Genomic DNA, 13,839 nt, shown 5'->3' on the forward strand with positions numbered 1-13,839 from the left:
TCGAACGCTAACTCCTCGCTCTACGTTCCGCGCAAGGGAACGAGGCTCCAAATTCAAATCAACGCGGTCTGGCGTCCGCGCTCTGCGCGAGGGGGCGGGGCCTGGGCGGCGGGGGCGGGGCCTGGGCGGCGTGAGCGCGGCCGCGCGGCGGGATTGCCGGGCCGAGCGGCGGGCGCTCCAGTTCCGGGTCAGGCCTTCGCCCACCGGTCGGGGACTCCTCCACACCATGGCGAGCGGTAGCGGCGCGGGCGCGGCGGCCTCGGCCAACCTGAACGCCGTGAGGGAGACCATGGACGGTGAGTGCGCGTCGCGCTTGTTTTACCCGGTCTGTGGTTCCCGGCGCCGAGCCCCGGTGGGGGCGTCGTGCAGGGCCCCGCGGTCCCCGCGTCGACCTCAGCGGTGTCCTACGAGGGGACGGGGAAGGGACCCGCCGCGACCTCGAAGCTGGCGGCCCCAGAGCGCCGGTCTTCCGCTGCGGCGTAGTTGGGCGCGCGCGGGCCGTTCTGGCCTTGCGTCCGCTGCCTGCGCGCCCAGCCTGGGTCCACGCGACCTGCCCGGTGTCTGGCGCGAGCTTGTGGCACCGGAGAAGCCTGCGACTGAAGTCCCGGGCGAAAGGGGTCGTGGACCTTCGGTCACCGCCCCGGCGTTTCAGTAAAAAGCTGTTTGTTTCCAGTGTTTGAGCACGTCCTCCCGTCACCATCTCCCACTCCTTAGACGGGGCGACACGGGTGACCGCTGTTGTGGGTGTGTCCGCGCCCGCTGTCGAATGGGTAGAGCGCACCCACAGGTACAAAATTAAGTCTCGGGGTTGCCTTCTCTCTGCTATGGTTCTGCAGCTTCGTACCTCTTGAACCCAACCTTTCCAAAATAACTACTAACCGTAGTTTTTGTTTTGTTTTTTTGTTTTGTTTTGTTTTTGTTTTTGTTTTTGTTTTGTAAAAATAAAGTTGTAGCTCGTGGGATATTGTGGGTATTTAAAATAAGACAACCAGGTAAAGTGTGTGTCAAGTGATCAGTTTTGTTTTTTTCTTTTGCATTAGCTACCATCCCGTTTGCAAGCATCTTTCTTTGTCTGCATTTTACTCGTTTCCATCTACATGTGGTGCTATATATGTTTTGGCAGTGGCTTTGATGGTTTCCAGGGGTTACCCCCACAGCATCTTTCTCAAAAGATAACCTTATGTAATTGTCACCGTACTGCCCCGTGGTTTCTTGACTAAATGCCCGCCTTCTTATCTTGCCCCTTCTGTTGGAATCTTGGAATGTCCTGTACTGGTCACTGCTTTCGGTTTTTAAAGAATGAAACTGTTAGAAGCCTTTACATTTGATTTCTTTGCTTAATTGGTGTTTGCTACATTGCTCCTTTTCTGTCTCCAGCCTGTTTTTTTTTTTTTTTTCCATATTAGATGTTCCACGGCTTATTGTTTTGTAAAGTAAATTTCTGTATACAGGGATACCATTGTGGGTTTGGGGTTGTGTTGTGTAGCCTAGAGTGACCTCTGTCTGCCTCTGGCATGTCCACGGAGTGCTGGGTGCACCAGAGTGTGTTGTGAGTAGTGTCGAAGAGGTTAACTGGGTAAGTTGGGTGGGCCGGCTTTGTGAGCTAAGGCTTTGCATCCCGACCTTAGAACCTGCTGTAAAGTAAAAAGGACAGAATATAAAAACCTCTAAAAGTGAAGACCAAGTGTGTTTGCCTTTGTTTTTAATGCAGGGAGAGTATGTGTGAGGTTTTAGTGCATATCAGTCCTTGTATGGGAACCTACAAGAAATTTTCAAAGTTTGGGTCCTGGCTCTTCCCTTGATAGCAATTTTCCTCAAGCTCAAACATATGTCTCATCATTTTGCTTGTTTCAGACTCCTAACAGTGACTTAAGCTTTTGCTGTCAGTGGTTCACTAGGTTAGTGGGACTCAAAACAGTGACTTAAGCTTTTGCTGTCAGTGGTTCACTAGGTTAGTGGGACTCAAAACAGTGACTTAAGCTTTTGCTGTCAGTGGTTCACTAGGTTAGTGGGACTCACCTATAAAGTTTTCTTTTCAATCTCTAGATGTCATTTGTTTGCATATGCTTTGGGAAGAATCTGATTTTCCTCAGCCATATACACTCAAAACCAAGACAAGGAAGTCTCCATTGATGAAAAAGAGGTTTTCCCTGTAAGAAAGGAGCAGAGGGGAACCTCAGTGGGGTTGGAGGATTTTGAGGAAGCATGTTGCTCTGTCAGATGGAGAAACATCTGTGTGTTGAGCTAAGATGCTTCTATAAACCTTTCTCCAGAAAGCTTGGGGTCAGATTGAGGGGGGATCAAAGAGCTTGTGAACAAGAGGAGCTTCCCATCTGAGAAGAGTCTTCATCCAAATGTCACAAAGTACCTTAGGTAGGTGAAAAAGAGAAAGTCATTATAAGTAATAGTTATGAAATATAATGGCGGCAGGATACCTGGTGGGCCCATGCCAAGGTGTCCCCCTGCCCCAGAAGTCACACCATGCAACAGATCTGGTGTAATGGGGTTTATTTGGGGGAAGGGAGAACAGTAAGGGCCTGGAGAAGGGGTACTGAACATATAGACAGGCCCACAGATGGAAGCAGAGCCATGAGGGCAGAGAAGGGGGACAGAGGACAGAAAAGGAGGAGATGAAAGGAGAGAAAGAAAGCAAGAAAGACCAAGAACATAACGGAACAGAGCAAACTGGGTTCGAGCAATCCTGAAGATCAGTAGCTAGTGCAAAGAGCCTTAGTTAACACGTTTACCACCCAGAGACGCAGGTGGGAGGGGGCACAAAACACCCACAGTAGTAGAGGAACACAACACCTTGCTCCCATAGGGCTGGAGGACCATACCATTCTACCATTCTACCAGCCAGGGTGGAAAGTAGTTTGTGAACAGTGGGAGGAGTCATCAGCTGTTGACTAAGGTGCTTTGGCTCTGCCTAACTGATTTGAAGAGTTAGACCTGAAAGAATCAGTCCTTTACCAACAAAGTAAAATGTACAGTATCTGGCTTATACTCACTGGCTATATAAAACAGGAAAATATGAGTTATGATGAGAAAAATTCAAGCCATTAACAGAAAAAACACAGGCATTAATTACTGTATTCCATAATCAAAAACTTTCAATACTGACATGGAAAATATATTTTTAAGACTCACACTGAACTTTGAGACATGAAAAGTAGGAAAGGTTGGATGTTCACATGAATACTACAGTTTTCAGTACTTAGAGTTAAATTAGTGAGTGACTAAATATTTTTAACTTGTCTGTTTTTCCCAAAATAATCCATGCTTTTTTGCAACCAAAACAGGAATCCCAATAAATTTGTTTTAGAAATTCATGAAAATGTCTGACCTCACCTTGAGATTAAAAAGGCTTATATACATGAAAGTGGTAAAAGAATATTTAACCTACTCTGTGTAGTATAAAATTAGTAATTAATGATACAGATATGACACAAATATGCTATATTGATCTCAGATAACATATATAGTAAAGGTAGCAATTGCAGTTTAGTGATAAAAGGGTATATCGTCCAATAATTTATATTGTAACTGGCTTATTTCTGGCAAAAGGGTCTTTTCTTCTACTTACACTACAGGTATTGGATATTTAAATGTTTATGGAAGGAAGAAATCAACTCTCAGTGCTGGATGAGAATAATGATAAATTCACTCTGCATGGGAAATAATGTCTGACGTATAATGCAAGGGAAAGTATACAATAGATAATCTGTTGTCAGTTGGCACGAGTTCTAAGCACACTGTTGGAAACAGCCATCATTTAACAAAGTTAATGTAACTGTTGTGTGTATGTCCTGTAAGGAAAGGGATTCCTGGGAAAGTGCTTCGTTCTGATGCTACTTTTTATGTCAAAGACAGATATTTTAATGGATTAACAAGAAATGCAGCGCTGGAGAAAATGAAGGTAGGGTCACATGTATTGCTCATAATGCCTATAGGCAAAACACTTATGTACATAAAATAAATATAAAAAGTTTAAAAGTGAAGTTAAATTATACAAGCTTTTATTAATAAACCCAACAGATGCAGTTATGTCAAATTATTATGAAAGGTTCCAAAGCTTTAAATGCCTGTTTTGCTGAGTATTTCTTTTAGAATTTGTTTTGAAATAAAATTTAGTACATACAGATGTATCACAGTTACCACAATATTATGTCAGTGGGGGAAGTGTTAAGAGCATCTTAACTCTTGACGCAGTGCAGAGGTTAGGAAGTTGGCATGTCAATGGAAAGGCATGTTGTGCAGCTAGTTTTTATTTATTTATTTATTTTTAGTTTTTAGTTTTTAATTTTTAAGATTGAGTCACTAGGCTGGCAAGATGGTTTATAAGGTAAAGGTGCTATGCCAGCAACCCTGACGACCTAAATTTGTTCCCCAGGACCTACATGGTGCAATGAGTGAACTGTAAGTGGTTCTCAGACCTCTGCTTGTACACTGTAGCCTTGGGAACCCATACATATAAACACATGCATCAGTCAGTCAATAAATGTAAAAAAAAAAAAAAAAAAAAGCCTGAGAAGCACATGCTGGTTTCTGACTTCTAAGGTGCTGACTCCTTAACAGAGCAGTGCTTTGCTCAGCCACTATCCCAGAAGCTTCCTCTTGCAGGAAGTGAGAAAAACTAGAGACCCTCAGCTATATGTTATGCAGAGTTACAGGCCTTGGAAGACTCAGACCCAAATGGATATCAATATCTCCATCAAATCCTTCTTAGAACCCAGGGGACTGCTGAAGAGGACACCAATGAAACAAGGCCCTCTAAATCAAAATGAACAAAACCTATGTGAACTCACAGAGATTGAAGCATCATACACAGGGCCTGCATGGATCTGCACCTGGCCTGTGCGCATTCTGGCTTCCAGTTTAATGGGGTTTTTTGTTTGTTTGTTTTGTTTTTTAAGTGGGATTTTTGAGTATCCAAATGAGTGGGTCTCTGACCCCTTATGCCTCTGACTTCTGTCTGTTTGTTTGAAGCCTGTTTGTTTTCTAATGCTAATGGACAGGGAGTGAGACACAGAAAGGAGGGGAGGAATTAGAAGGAGTAGAGGGAGGGGAAACAGGAACCAGTATATATTATGTGAAAAAATAATCTAGTAAAAGTCTTTTTTTTTAAAGTATGAATGAAAAGACTTGAATTTCAAGTTATAGATATCATGTCAAAGTGTCTTCCACAAATTCTTTAACTTTTTAACTCCTCATATTATAATTTGATTACTATGTTTCTCTCTTCCTTCCATACCCTCCCATAGACTTGTACCCTCTCCTTCAAATTCATGGTCTCTAGTTTTTTACTAATTGTTATTGCATGCATATGTATATACATAAATATGACTAAAATAAAATGTGTCCAGTCCCTTAAAAAAAAAAGAACAGAAGTGCCACATGCATTTTTATTTTTAGGTGTTTATGCTTTTTAAAAATTGTGTCTATATCTTTTTTAGTTCTGCTTGAGATTTCAAGAATTTTGAATACCGGTTTAGATATGGAAACGCTGTCTATTTGTGTACGACTTTGTGAACAAGGAATCAACCCGGAAGCCTTATCATCTGTTATTAAGGAGCTTCGCAAGGGTACTGAGGCACTAAAGGTTAGATTTGCATGTTAGTTTGTTATAAATAAAAATACTATATCTACAAGTAACTAAGAAGCTATATGAAAAATCTTAGTTAAACTAGATTATGCTAACTTCTGATGCTATCAGGAGAAAGTCTCAAGACCAGAAGCTAAATGTTCAGACCACAAAAATTAGTGATAAACCATTATATTTTTTCCTTAGGAATTGCTCACTGTTTTTAGAATTTTTCTATGTTGACTAGAATTGTGCCTCCTGCTAGATGTTAAGTTCAAGTTCTAATTCCTGATACCAGTGAATCTAACCATATTTGAAAATAGAATCTATGTATTCGTCAGAGATTACAATGACCTCATACTGAATTGGGGTGGCTTCTAATCCAGCAATTGGTGTCATAATTAGATAAGGGAAATTTGAATACAGATAAACAGAACACCGCATGAAGGCAACAGGAGAGAAGCCTGTTGGTGGTGACTATCTCATTAGCCATGAGTATTGAAATTCCAAGTGATTACAGTTAAACTTGTCCAACATCAAAATGACTTCCTTTATATTACTTCAGAGAAAATGGTACTATATGAAATATGTAAGTTGATTGTTTTTCACATTGTTGTTTTCCAAACAAGTCACGAGTTTTTTATTTTCTTCTTTTTAATCTCTGATTTTCCAAACTAATACAAAAAGGTAGACATGGGGCTGGAGAGATGGCTCAGCGTTTAAGAGCACAAGCTGCTCTTCCAGAGGACCTGAGTTCAATTCCGAGCAACCACATGGTGGCTCACAACCATCTGTAATGAGATCTGATGCCCTTTTCTGCCATGTCTGAAGATATCTACAGTGTAGTCATAGAAACAAAATAAATAAACTTTAAAAAAAAAAAGGTAGACAAAATATACTTACAGAGGAAATATTGATTTAAAGATACAGAAAGGGCTGGGAAGATGGCTCAGTGAAGTCTTTTGAGATGCAAACATGATTTTGATCCCCAGGATCCAGTCTGGGTTCAGGAATATGTTTCCTAGAGCAAGGGGGGCATGGAGGGTGGGTAGAGAGATAGGGTTTCTGGGGCTTGCTGGGCAGTTAGTGTAGACCAATCAATAGACTCATTCATTCAGTCTCACTAACTGAACTACACGTCTAAAACTACTTTAACTTTAAAAAAGTTTACACTTCATTTAAATGCAATCTTACCCTGTTTCCACTGGGTTCTTTCCTTTCCTGTTATGTCTATGGTGTTCATTTATGTCGAATGCCACTGTGATGTGTTCCTTTCGTGAAAATAACTTTCCTTCCCTAAATCTACAACAGTTTCCTCTTTCTGTGATGAGTAGTACATGCTGAGTTGTGCGACTGTGAGCCCTAGTTAGCATTACTGTAGTTCATATCTCTCTATGCTTATATGTGTGCGGTTGTTTTAGCTATGTACCTAGGCATAAATGGCTGGGCTGTAGGTTGTGTGTTATCAACTTAAAGATAGATCATTAAAGTGCTGAGCTTTCCCACAGTAGTGGTCTTGGTTTATAGTTCACCAGCAGCAGCACATGATTTGTTGCTTCTCTATGTGACCAGCAGACAGGAACGACACAACTCGGAGTTCTTCTCAATGCAGTTTTATTCAGGATCCTTAACCATTCTCTCTCTTTGGAAGCCCTTTTCTTATCTCTCTTTCTCTGGATGCCCTTTTGTCCTCTCCTCTCTCTGGATGCCTTTCTCCTATCTCTCTGGGTGGTCTTCTGTATCTCTCTGGGTGATCCTACTCTCCTCTCTCTGCCCTTTTTCCTCTCCTCTCTCTGGATGTCTTTCTGATCTCTCCTCTCTCTGGATCCCTTTCTCCTATCTCTCTAGGTGGTCTTCTGTTATCTCTCTTAACGGCCATCCTTTTTATACCCCTGCCTGTCCCAATCAGCACCTGCCATGTGGGCATGCCTCATTGGTGCACCTCAAACAGCCCGATCCTGCATAGCAGCCAGTCTGCGCATTGTGGCTCAGTTAGGGAAAAACTGCACACTGCGCAAACTGCCAAGAAGCAGAGCTCGAGTGCACCCGCTCCTCACAGTGATTTGCCTTTGCTTCATGTTCATCAGTGATCATTACTGGGAGCCTTAATTTCAGCCATTTCTCATTAAGGAGGATGTTTGGGACCTCTTTTCTTAAATTGCACTTCTGAGTACCCTAAAAGTGAGTGCATTTCATAGGGTTTTGCCTAGCCTTTTAAAAAATTTACTTGCCTTCTCTGTCATCTTTTTAAAAACTCAGTTTATAGCTTTCACACAGCAGGATGAAAAAGAACTTCGAAGTAAGTAGACCAGAGACTAGAGAGACCACAGGTCAGGCTGTGCTGCCGTTACTTCCTCCAGCCATACAGGAACAGTCATGTGCCCTTTAGGAAACTGAGGCTGATTATAATGTAGTCCAGCTGCCGATAGTTAAGTGGTAGACTGGAGTTTTAATTTGCATTATCTGACAAAGAATGTGTGAGCCAGCTTTTTAAATGTTTTTTTGTTTGTTTGTTTGTTTTGAGACAGAATTTCAGTATGTATCCCTAGCTGGCCTCAAACTGATAGAGATCAGTCTGCCTCTGCCTCTAGAGTGCCACTAGACCTGGTGTCTTAGTTAGGGTTTTACAGACACCATGACCAAGGCAAGTCTTCTATAGGACAACATATATTTGGGGCTGGCTTACAGGTTCAGAGGTTCAGTCCATTATCATCAAGGCTGGAGCATGGCAAAGTCTAGGCGAGCATGGTGCAAGCAGAGCTGAGAGTTCTACATCTTCATCTGAAGGCTGCTAGTGGAAGACTGACTTCCAGGCAGCTAGGGTGAGGGTCTTAAAGCCCATGCCCACAGTGACACCCTACTCCAACAAGGCCACACCCCCAAACAGTGCCACTCCCTGGCTCAAGCATATTCAAACCATGACACCTGGCAACAATTTTCAAACTCTATTCTTACTCTTGTGTGGTAAGTCTGGAGGAGAAAAAAAAACTAATTCAGACTGGTTGTGATGTGATGATTCTAAGGAAAGCAAGGTCAGTTTTGTTGCCTGTAAAGGAAAAGCTTAGGCTTCTTATTTGCATTATTTATAATTTTCCCAATATTTTATTGTATTTTCTTGAAATAGCTAAACAGAAAAATTTAACTAGGAAATAGAAATAGAAGTACATTAGAAATCTAGTATGTTTTTCTAAAAATAAATAGATCATTTTCATATTAGCATTAAGAAATTATATTAAGTCTTTGTTTTGTTTCTGATTTTTTGGTGCAGGATTTCTTCCCCATGGAGGTCAAGGTTAAGCTCCAGCTCTTTTGGGCTTAGCCTCCCAAGTGCTGGGCTTACTGCAAATAGATGCTTATTCTTTCAAGTCATTCTAGAATACATATCAGATTTTTTTTTTTTTTTTTTTTTTTTTTTTTTTTTTTTTTTTTTTTTTTTTTGTGAATCAGACACACCTGGGAGATGAGGTCACCCAGTCTGGGAAAGAAAAACACACTGCATATCTCACGCATGCAAATCCTAGCCTATAATACATACATGTGTAAAAGGCTGCAAGGGATACTGTATACCATTTAGAAAGGAGACCAAGAAAGGGTGATCCTGGGTGATGAGGAAGAGCAAAATGGCAGCAGAAGGACACAAGTCATGAAGATTCAGAGCTCATTCATTTTCTAGTTTTCACTGTCATGCTGTTCCCACCCCCAGTGTGTGTCTGCATAAGTACATAACAGTATAATTGGTAGTGAAGTATAAAACACTAAATGAAGTTCCATGGCTTCAGAAAGGATGTTCTCACTGTATCAGTGAAATATATGGTATTTGGGACTGGGACCCCAGTGTGATGTCTCTATTTCTGAGTTCATTACAATAAAATTATTTTTAGTTTCAAGTATAATACCATAAATACCTTTTAGCAAAAAGAAAAAGAAGAAAAATTACAAATATGTTCACTGTTTATTGCTAGTATTCTTTATTTGTAGCTTAATAGGTCTTTCTCTCTCTCTCTCTCTTTTTTTTTTTTTTGTTTTTTTGAGACAGGGTTTCTCTGTGTAGCCCTGGCTGTCCTGGAACTCACTCTGTAGACCAGGCTGGCCTCGAACTCAGAAATCTGCCTGCCTCTGTCTCCCAAGTGCTGGGACTAAAGGCATGCGCCACCACCGCCCGGCTGTCTTTCTCATTTTTAATTCTGTCTTTGCACTACAATAAAACAAACTAGTGAAGACCTTGGAAAACAAGTTATGTGTTAACTCTTAAAGAAGTAGTACATTTTACATGATCTCTATTATATAAAAGAATTTTTCTGTTTGTAATCTAGCAGTAAATTTAAAACATCTTGATAATAGAACCAAAAATAAAAATCATTGTATTTTTCCAATAAAACTGAGTTGTGTTGTTGAATAGATAGCCATTTGTTAAATATGGTATAATATTGATAGATTTATCTCCTTGGTTGTCTTAACCATGGTTTTTTAAACAATGGATCTTGCTCTCTTGTTCTAGGCTGCTGAGAACACAAGCTGACTTCAGAGAATTCCAGATGAGATATGTCAATCTTGGCAAGAAAATATGAAAATTCCATCGTAGTCAAGATATAAAATGACAATGCAGCATGCTGCGTAGAAAATGTTTTCTTTTTAAAAGAATTGTAAAACTACAGCTGAGCAAGTCAGTGGGAAGTGGCTTGAGAGGGAACTATCACGTGTGTTTACATCACGTCTTGTTGCTAATGCTGTCGCTTCTCTTCTCTATGTGTTCCTTATTTATAGCTCTGCTAGCTGTGAGTCTCTCGACAGCATCTAGCAGGTATGAACAGCTGCTGGGCCTGGTGGAAGTTAGTGGGTCATATCAGAGTTGATGCATAATAATTATGACTTGTTGACATTTCCATTATAAACCTTAATTTTGAATTGTTTAAACATAAAAACTGTGGCTGTATATTCCATTGAGCTGCAAGTTGATGGGATTTGAGCTGCCATATGTGAATTTTGCTTTTCTTGTTTCACATCTCAAAAATAGGATCAAAGACATGGCCTTTAATCATTTCCTTAACAGAATATTTAGTTTTTTTTACACAGTTTTTTGGCAGTTAAAGGTGATTTAGTGGCATAGCCCATGCTCATTTCCCCCCATGCAGTCAGACCTGTTTTCCCAGGCTCCAATTTTATAGGATCCTTTTCACAAACACACAAAATGAATTTAAATATAAGCATATGCTGTGCTTATACAGTGAAGACCAAGACACCATACTAATAAAAATGAGAGATTAATATGTAGCTGAGTTTTAGTGTCGAGGCTCGCATAGCTAATTAGAGAAAGAGGCCCGTGGGGATGAGAATGTGTTGAGAGAAAAAATAAAGATTATGAATAAATTTTAAGTCTCTTTTCCACATAAAAAGAGCCCATTGTTCTCAGTTGCCTCTGATGGACCCAACGGGAATATCAGTGATCTTTGTTCTTGTTGAACACGGAGAACCATCATGTAAAAGGAGCAAACAGCTGCTAAATGAAAGCTGCTTTGGAAGTCTAGTGCTAGGACGTTGTGCGAGAGGAAGGGTGGCCAGGGAGAGCTCTCTGCACAGTTTCATTTAAGCACTTGGATAAACATCGTCTCTACTTTCATCTGCTTTACCTAATAGAAATGGGAAGAGTTTTGTCAATCAAGTTAAGAAAGTAAGAAGAGGTAGGAAAGGAGAGACTTTGGCCTACACACAAAAGTGCTTTAATGTCCTCCAGGTGGCTCAAGGCTGGGGTTCTACACAGAACTTGCACTAGGTTGTCAGTCAGGCCCACCTCTTAGGAAAAGCTGCTGTGGACCTAGCCAGGCAAGGCAACAACCATTAGCATGACTTCAGTATAAAAAAATTGACCTGTCACTTTGATCAGTTTGGAAAGCTTTGAGAATATATGTGGGTTTTTTTTGAATTGGATATTTTATTTACATTTCAGATGTTATCCCCTTTCCTCATTCCCCATCCTTCCCAGGAACCCCCTATCCTATCCACCTTCCTCCTGCTTCTATGAGGATATGCCCCCCTACTCCAACCTCTCCACCCTCGAATTCCCCCACACTGGGCATCCAGCCTTCACGGGACAAAGAATCTCCTCTCGAACCTATGCCTGACAAAGCCATCCTCCCCTACATATACAGCTGGAGCATTGGTTCCTTCCCTATGTGCTCCCAGGCTGGTGGTTTAGACCCTGGGGAGCTCTGGTTGGTTGGTATTGTTGCTCTCCTCATGGGACCACCAACCCTTTCAGCTCCTTTAGTCTTCTCTCTCACTCCTCCATTGGAAACCCCATGATCTGTTCAGTGGTTAGCTGTGAGCACCCATCTCTGAATATGTCAGACTCTGGCAGACCTCTAAGGAGACAAAGACAGCTATATCAGGTTCCTGTCAGCATGCACTTCCTGACATCCACATCAGCATCTGCCTTTGGTGACAGCACATGGGATGGATACCCAAGTGGACCGATCTCTAGACGGCCCCTTCTTCAATTTCTGTCTCACACTTTGTCTCCATATTTGCTCCCTTGAGTATTTTGTTACTCCTTCTAAGAAGGACTGAAGCACCCATACTTGGTCTTCCTTCTTCATGAGCTTCATGTGGTCTGTGAATTGTATCTTGGGTATTGCAAGCTTCTGGGCTAATATCCACTTATCAGTGAGTAAATACCATGTGTGTTCTTTTATGATTGGGTTACCTTAGGATGATATTTTCTAGTTTCATCCATTTGCCTAAGAATTTCTCGAATTCATTATTTTTAATAGCTGAGTAATACTCCATTGTATAAATGTACCACATTTTTTTGTATCCATTCCTCTGTTGAAGGACATCTGGGTTCTTTCTAGCTTCTGGCTATTATAAATAAGGCTGCTATGAACATATGTCCTTGTTATATGTTGGAGCATCTTCTGGGGTATATGCAGGAGTGGTATAGCTGGGTCCTCAGGTAATGCTATATCCAATTTTTTGAGGAACCGCCAGACTGATCTCCAGAGTGGTTGCACCATCTTGCAATCCCACCAACGATGGAGGAGTGTTCCTCTTTCTCCACATCCTTGCCAGCAGGTTTTTAGCAGTTAACATGGATACCTACATAGCCCAAGGTGGGAGAGTATGTGGCCAATAGTGCTGTCTCGTCTGGGATTTCTCAAGTCCTGTCTCCTCTCTCAGTTTTTGTGTCAAGCTTTCCTGTTTCACTTATGTGGCTCACAGCCAACAGTCCATACTAGGATGTTTCCCATCAGACACTTCTTAGGAAAGGGCATCTGATTCTACTGAGCTCAACTCCTGAGCCATCCAGGCTATGATCAGCCTGGCTCATTATCTGTGACTAATACAAACTAGATAGAGCACTATTCTTATCTTCATACAAACTAGATAGGTAGTCCTATCTTCCCACTTCAGATGTAATCCTGTTGCTTTCTGTTTAGCCCACTTCATGCAGTTCTTGTCTTGTACCACTCCTCACAGGCTAGCCAGGTAAATAGATTCTAGACAGATACTGTGAGAATAAATTGTAAAAATGAAATTTTAGGTCTCAACATGAAAGATTCTTAGGTTCAGAGTTTTAATTTACATTCAAGTGTTAGCTGCCCCTGGGGTGCATCCCAGGGACTTGAAATAACATTTCAAAAGAACAAAGGACCCAAGATAGAGGCAATAAAACACCTGGGTAAACCAAGATACAGATGTAAATTGAGACTGAGATACAGATGTAAATAGGGACAGAGATTTGGGAAGGAAACTAAGCTTGAGAATGGATGTTAAAATCAGCCTTTGTAGTTATTAAGAGGTAAAACTGTCTTTATGAGCCTTGTGAATATTGGTATATAAACGGCCTCAACTCTGATTCAACATTCTCTTTTGCCTGCATACAAGAGAGTCCTGGTGCACCAGTATCAATAAACCTCATGTTATTACAACGAGTCCTGCCTGTGGGTTCTCTGTGGGACTGCGTCCCTTGGTTTTGGATACTTAGAGTCCTACAATACCCTATACAGGAAATAAGGCAGATGGGAACAGTGCTATTACCATAATACATCCAGGAAATCAACGGGAGTGGTCTTTTCTTACATTATTCTAATACAGCTAATTTACTAGAGTGGTTAAATTATCAAGTCCTATCACCAGAACAGGGATGATTTTTATAACTATGGCACTTAGAAAGATTACTCATGTATTTCTATAAGATCTGAAGCATATATGTAAGCTGTAATAAAGCAAATGTGATTGTATATAGTTTTTATTGTCTAAAG

General features: G+C 41.2%; 1 protein-coding gene across 1 annotated transcript; it reads left to right on the plus strand.

Annotated features, from left to right (window-relative positions):
* The first annotated feature begins 107 nt into the window (after positions 1 to 107).
* On the plus strand, positions 108 to 13,509 carry Mzt1 (mitotic spindle organizing protein 1). The gene is made up of 3 exons (XM_034498798.2): positions 108 to 296; positions 5,454 to 5,599; positions 10,080 to 13,509. Exons 1-3 carry the CDS (start codon positions 227 to 229, stop codon positions 10,098 to 10,100), a joined length of 237 nt encoding a protein of 78 aa, XP_034354689.1. The 5' UTR covers positions 108 to 226; the 3' UTR covers positions 10,101 to 13,509.
* The last annotated feature ends 330 nt before the right edge of the window (positions 13,510 to 13,839 follow it).

The sequence above is a fragment of the Arvicanthis niloticus genome, chromosome 3 (genome assembly GCF_011762505.2).
Source record: "Arvicanthis niloticus isolate mArvNil1 chromosome 3, mArvNil1.pat.X, whole genome shotgun sequence".
NCBI lineage: Eukaryota > Metazoa > Chordata > Mammalia > Rodentia > Muridae > Arvicanthis > Arvicanthis niloticus.

Excerpts from the sequence above, each read along its gene's own strand:
- Mzt1 (XM_034498798.2), top strand. The coding sequence starts at position 227 with ATGGCGAGCGGTAGCGGCGCGGGCGCGGCGGCCTCGGCCAACCTGAAC. Across the intron at positions 297-5,453 it reads CGTGAGGGAGACCATGGACG|TTCTGCTTGAGATTTCAAGA; the intron begins GTGAGTGCGCGT and ends TATCTTTTTTAG. Across the intron at positions 5,600-10,079 it reads AGGGTACTGAGGCACTAAAG|GCTGCTGAGAACACAAGCTG; the intron begins GTTAGATTTGCA and ends CTCTTGTTCTAG.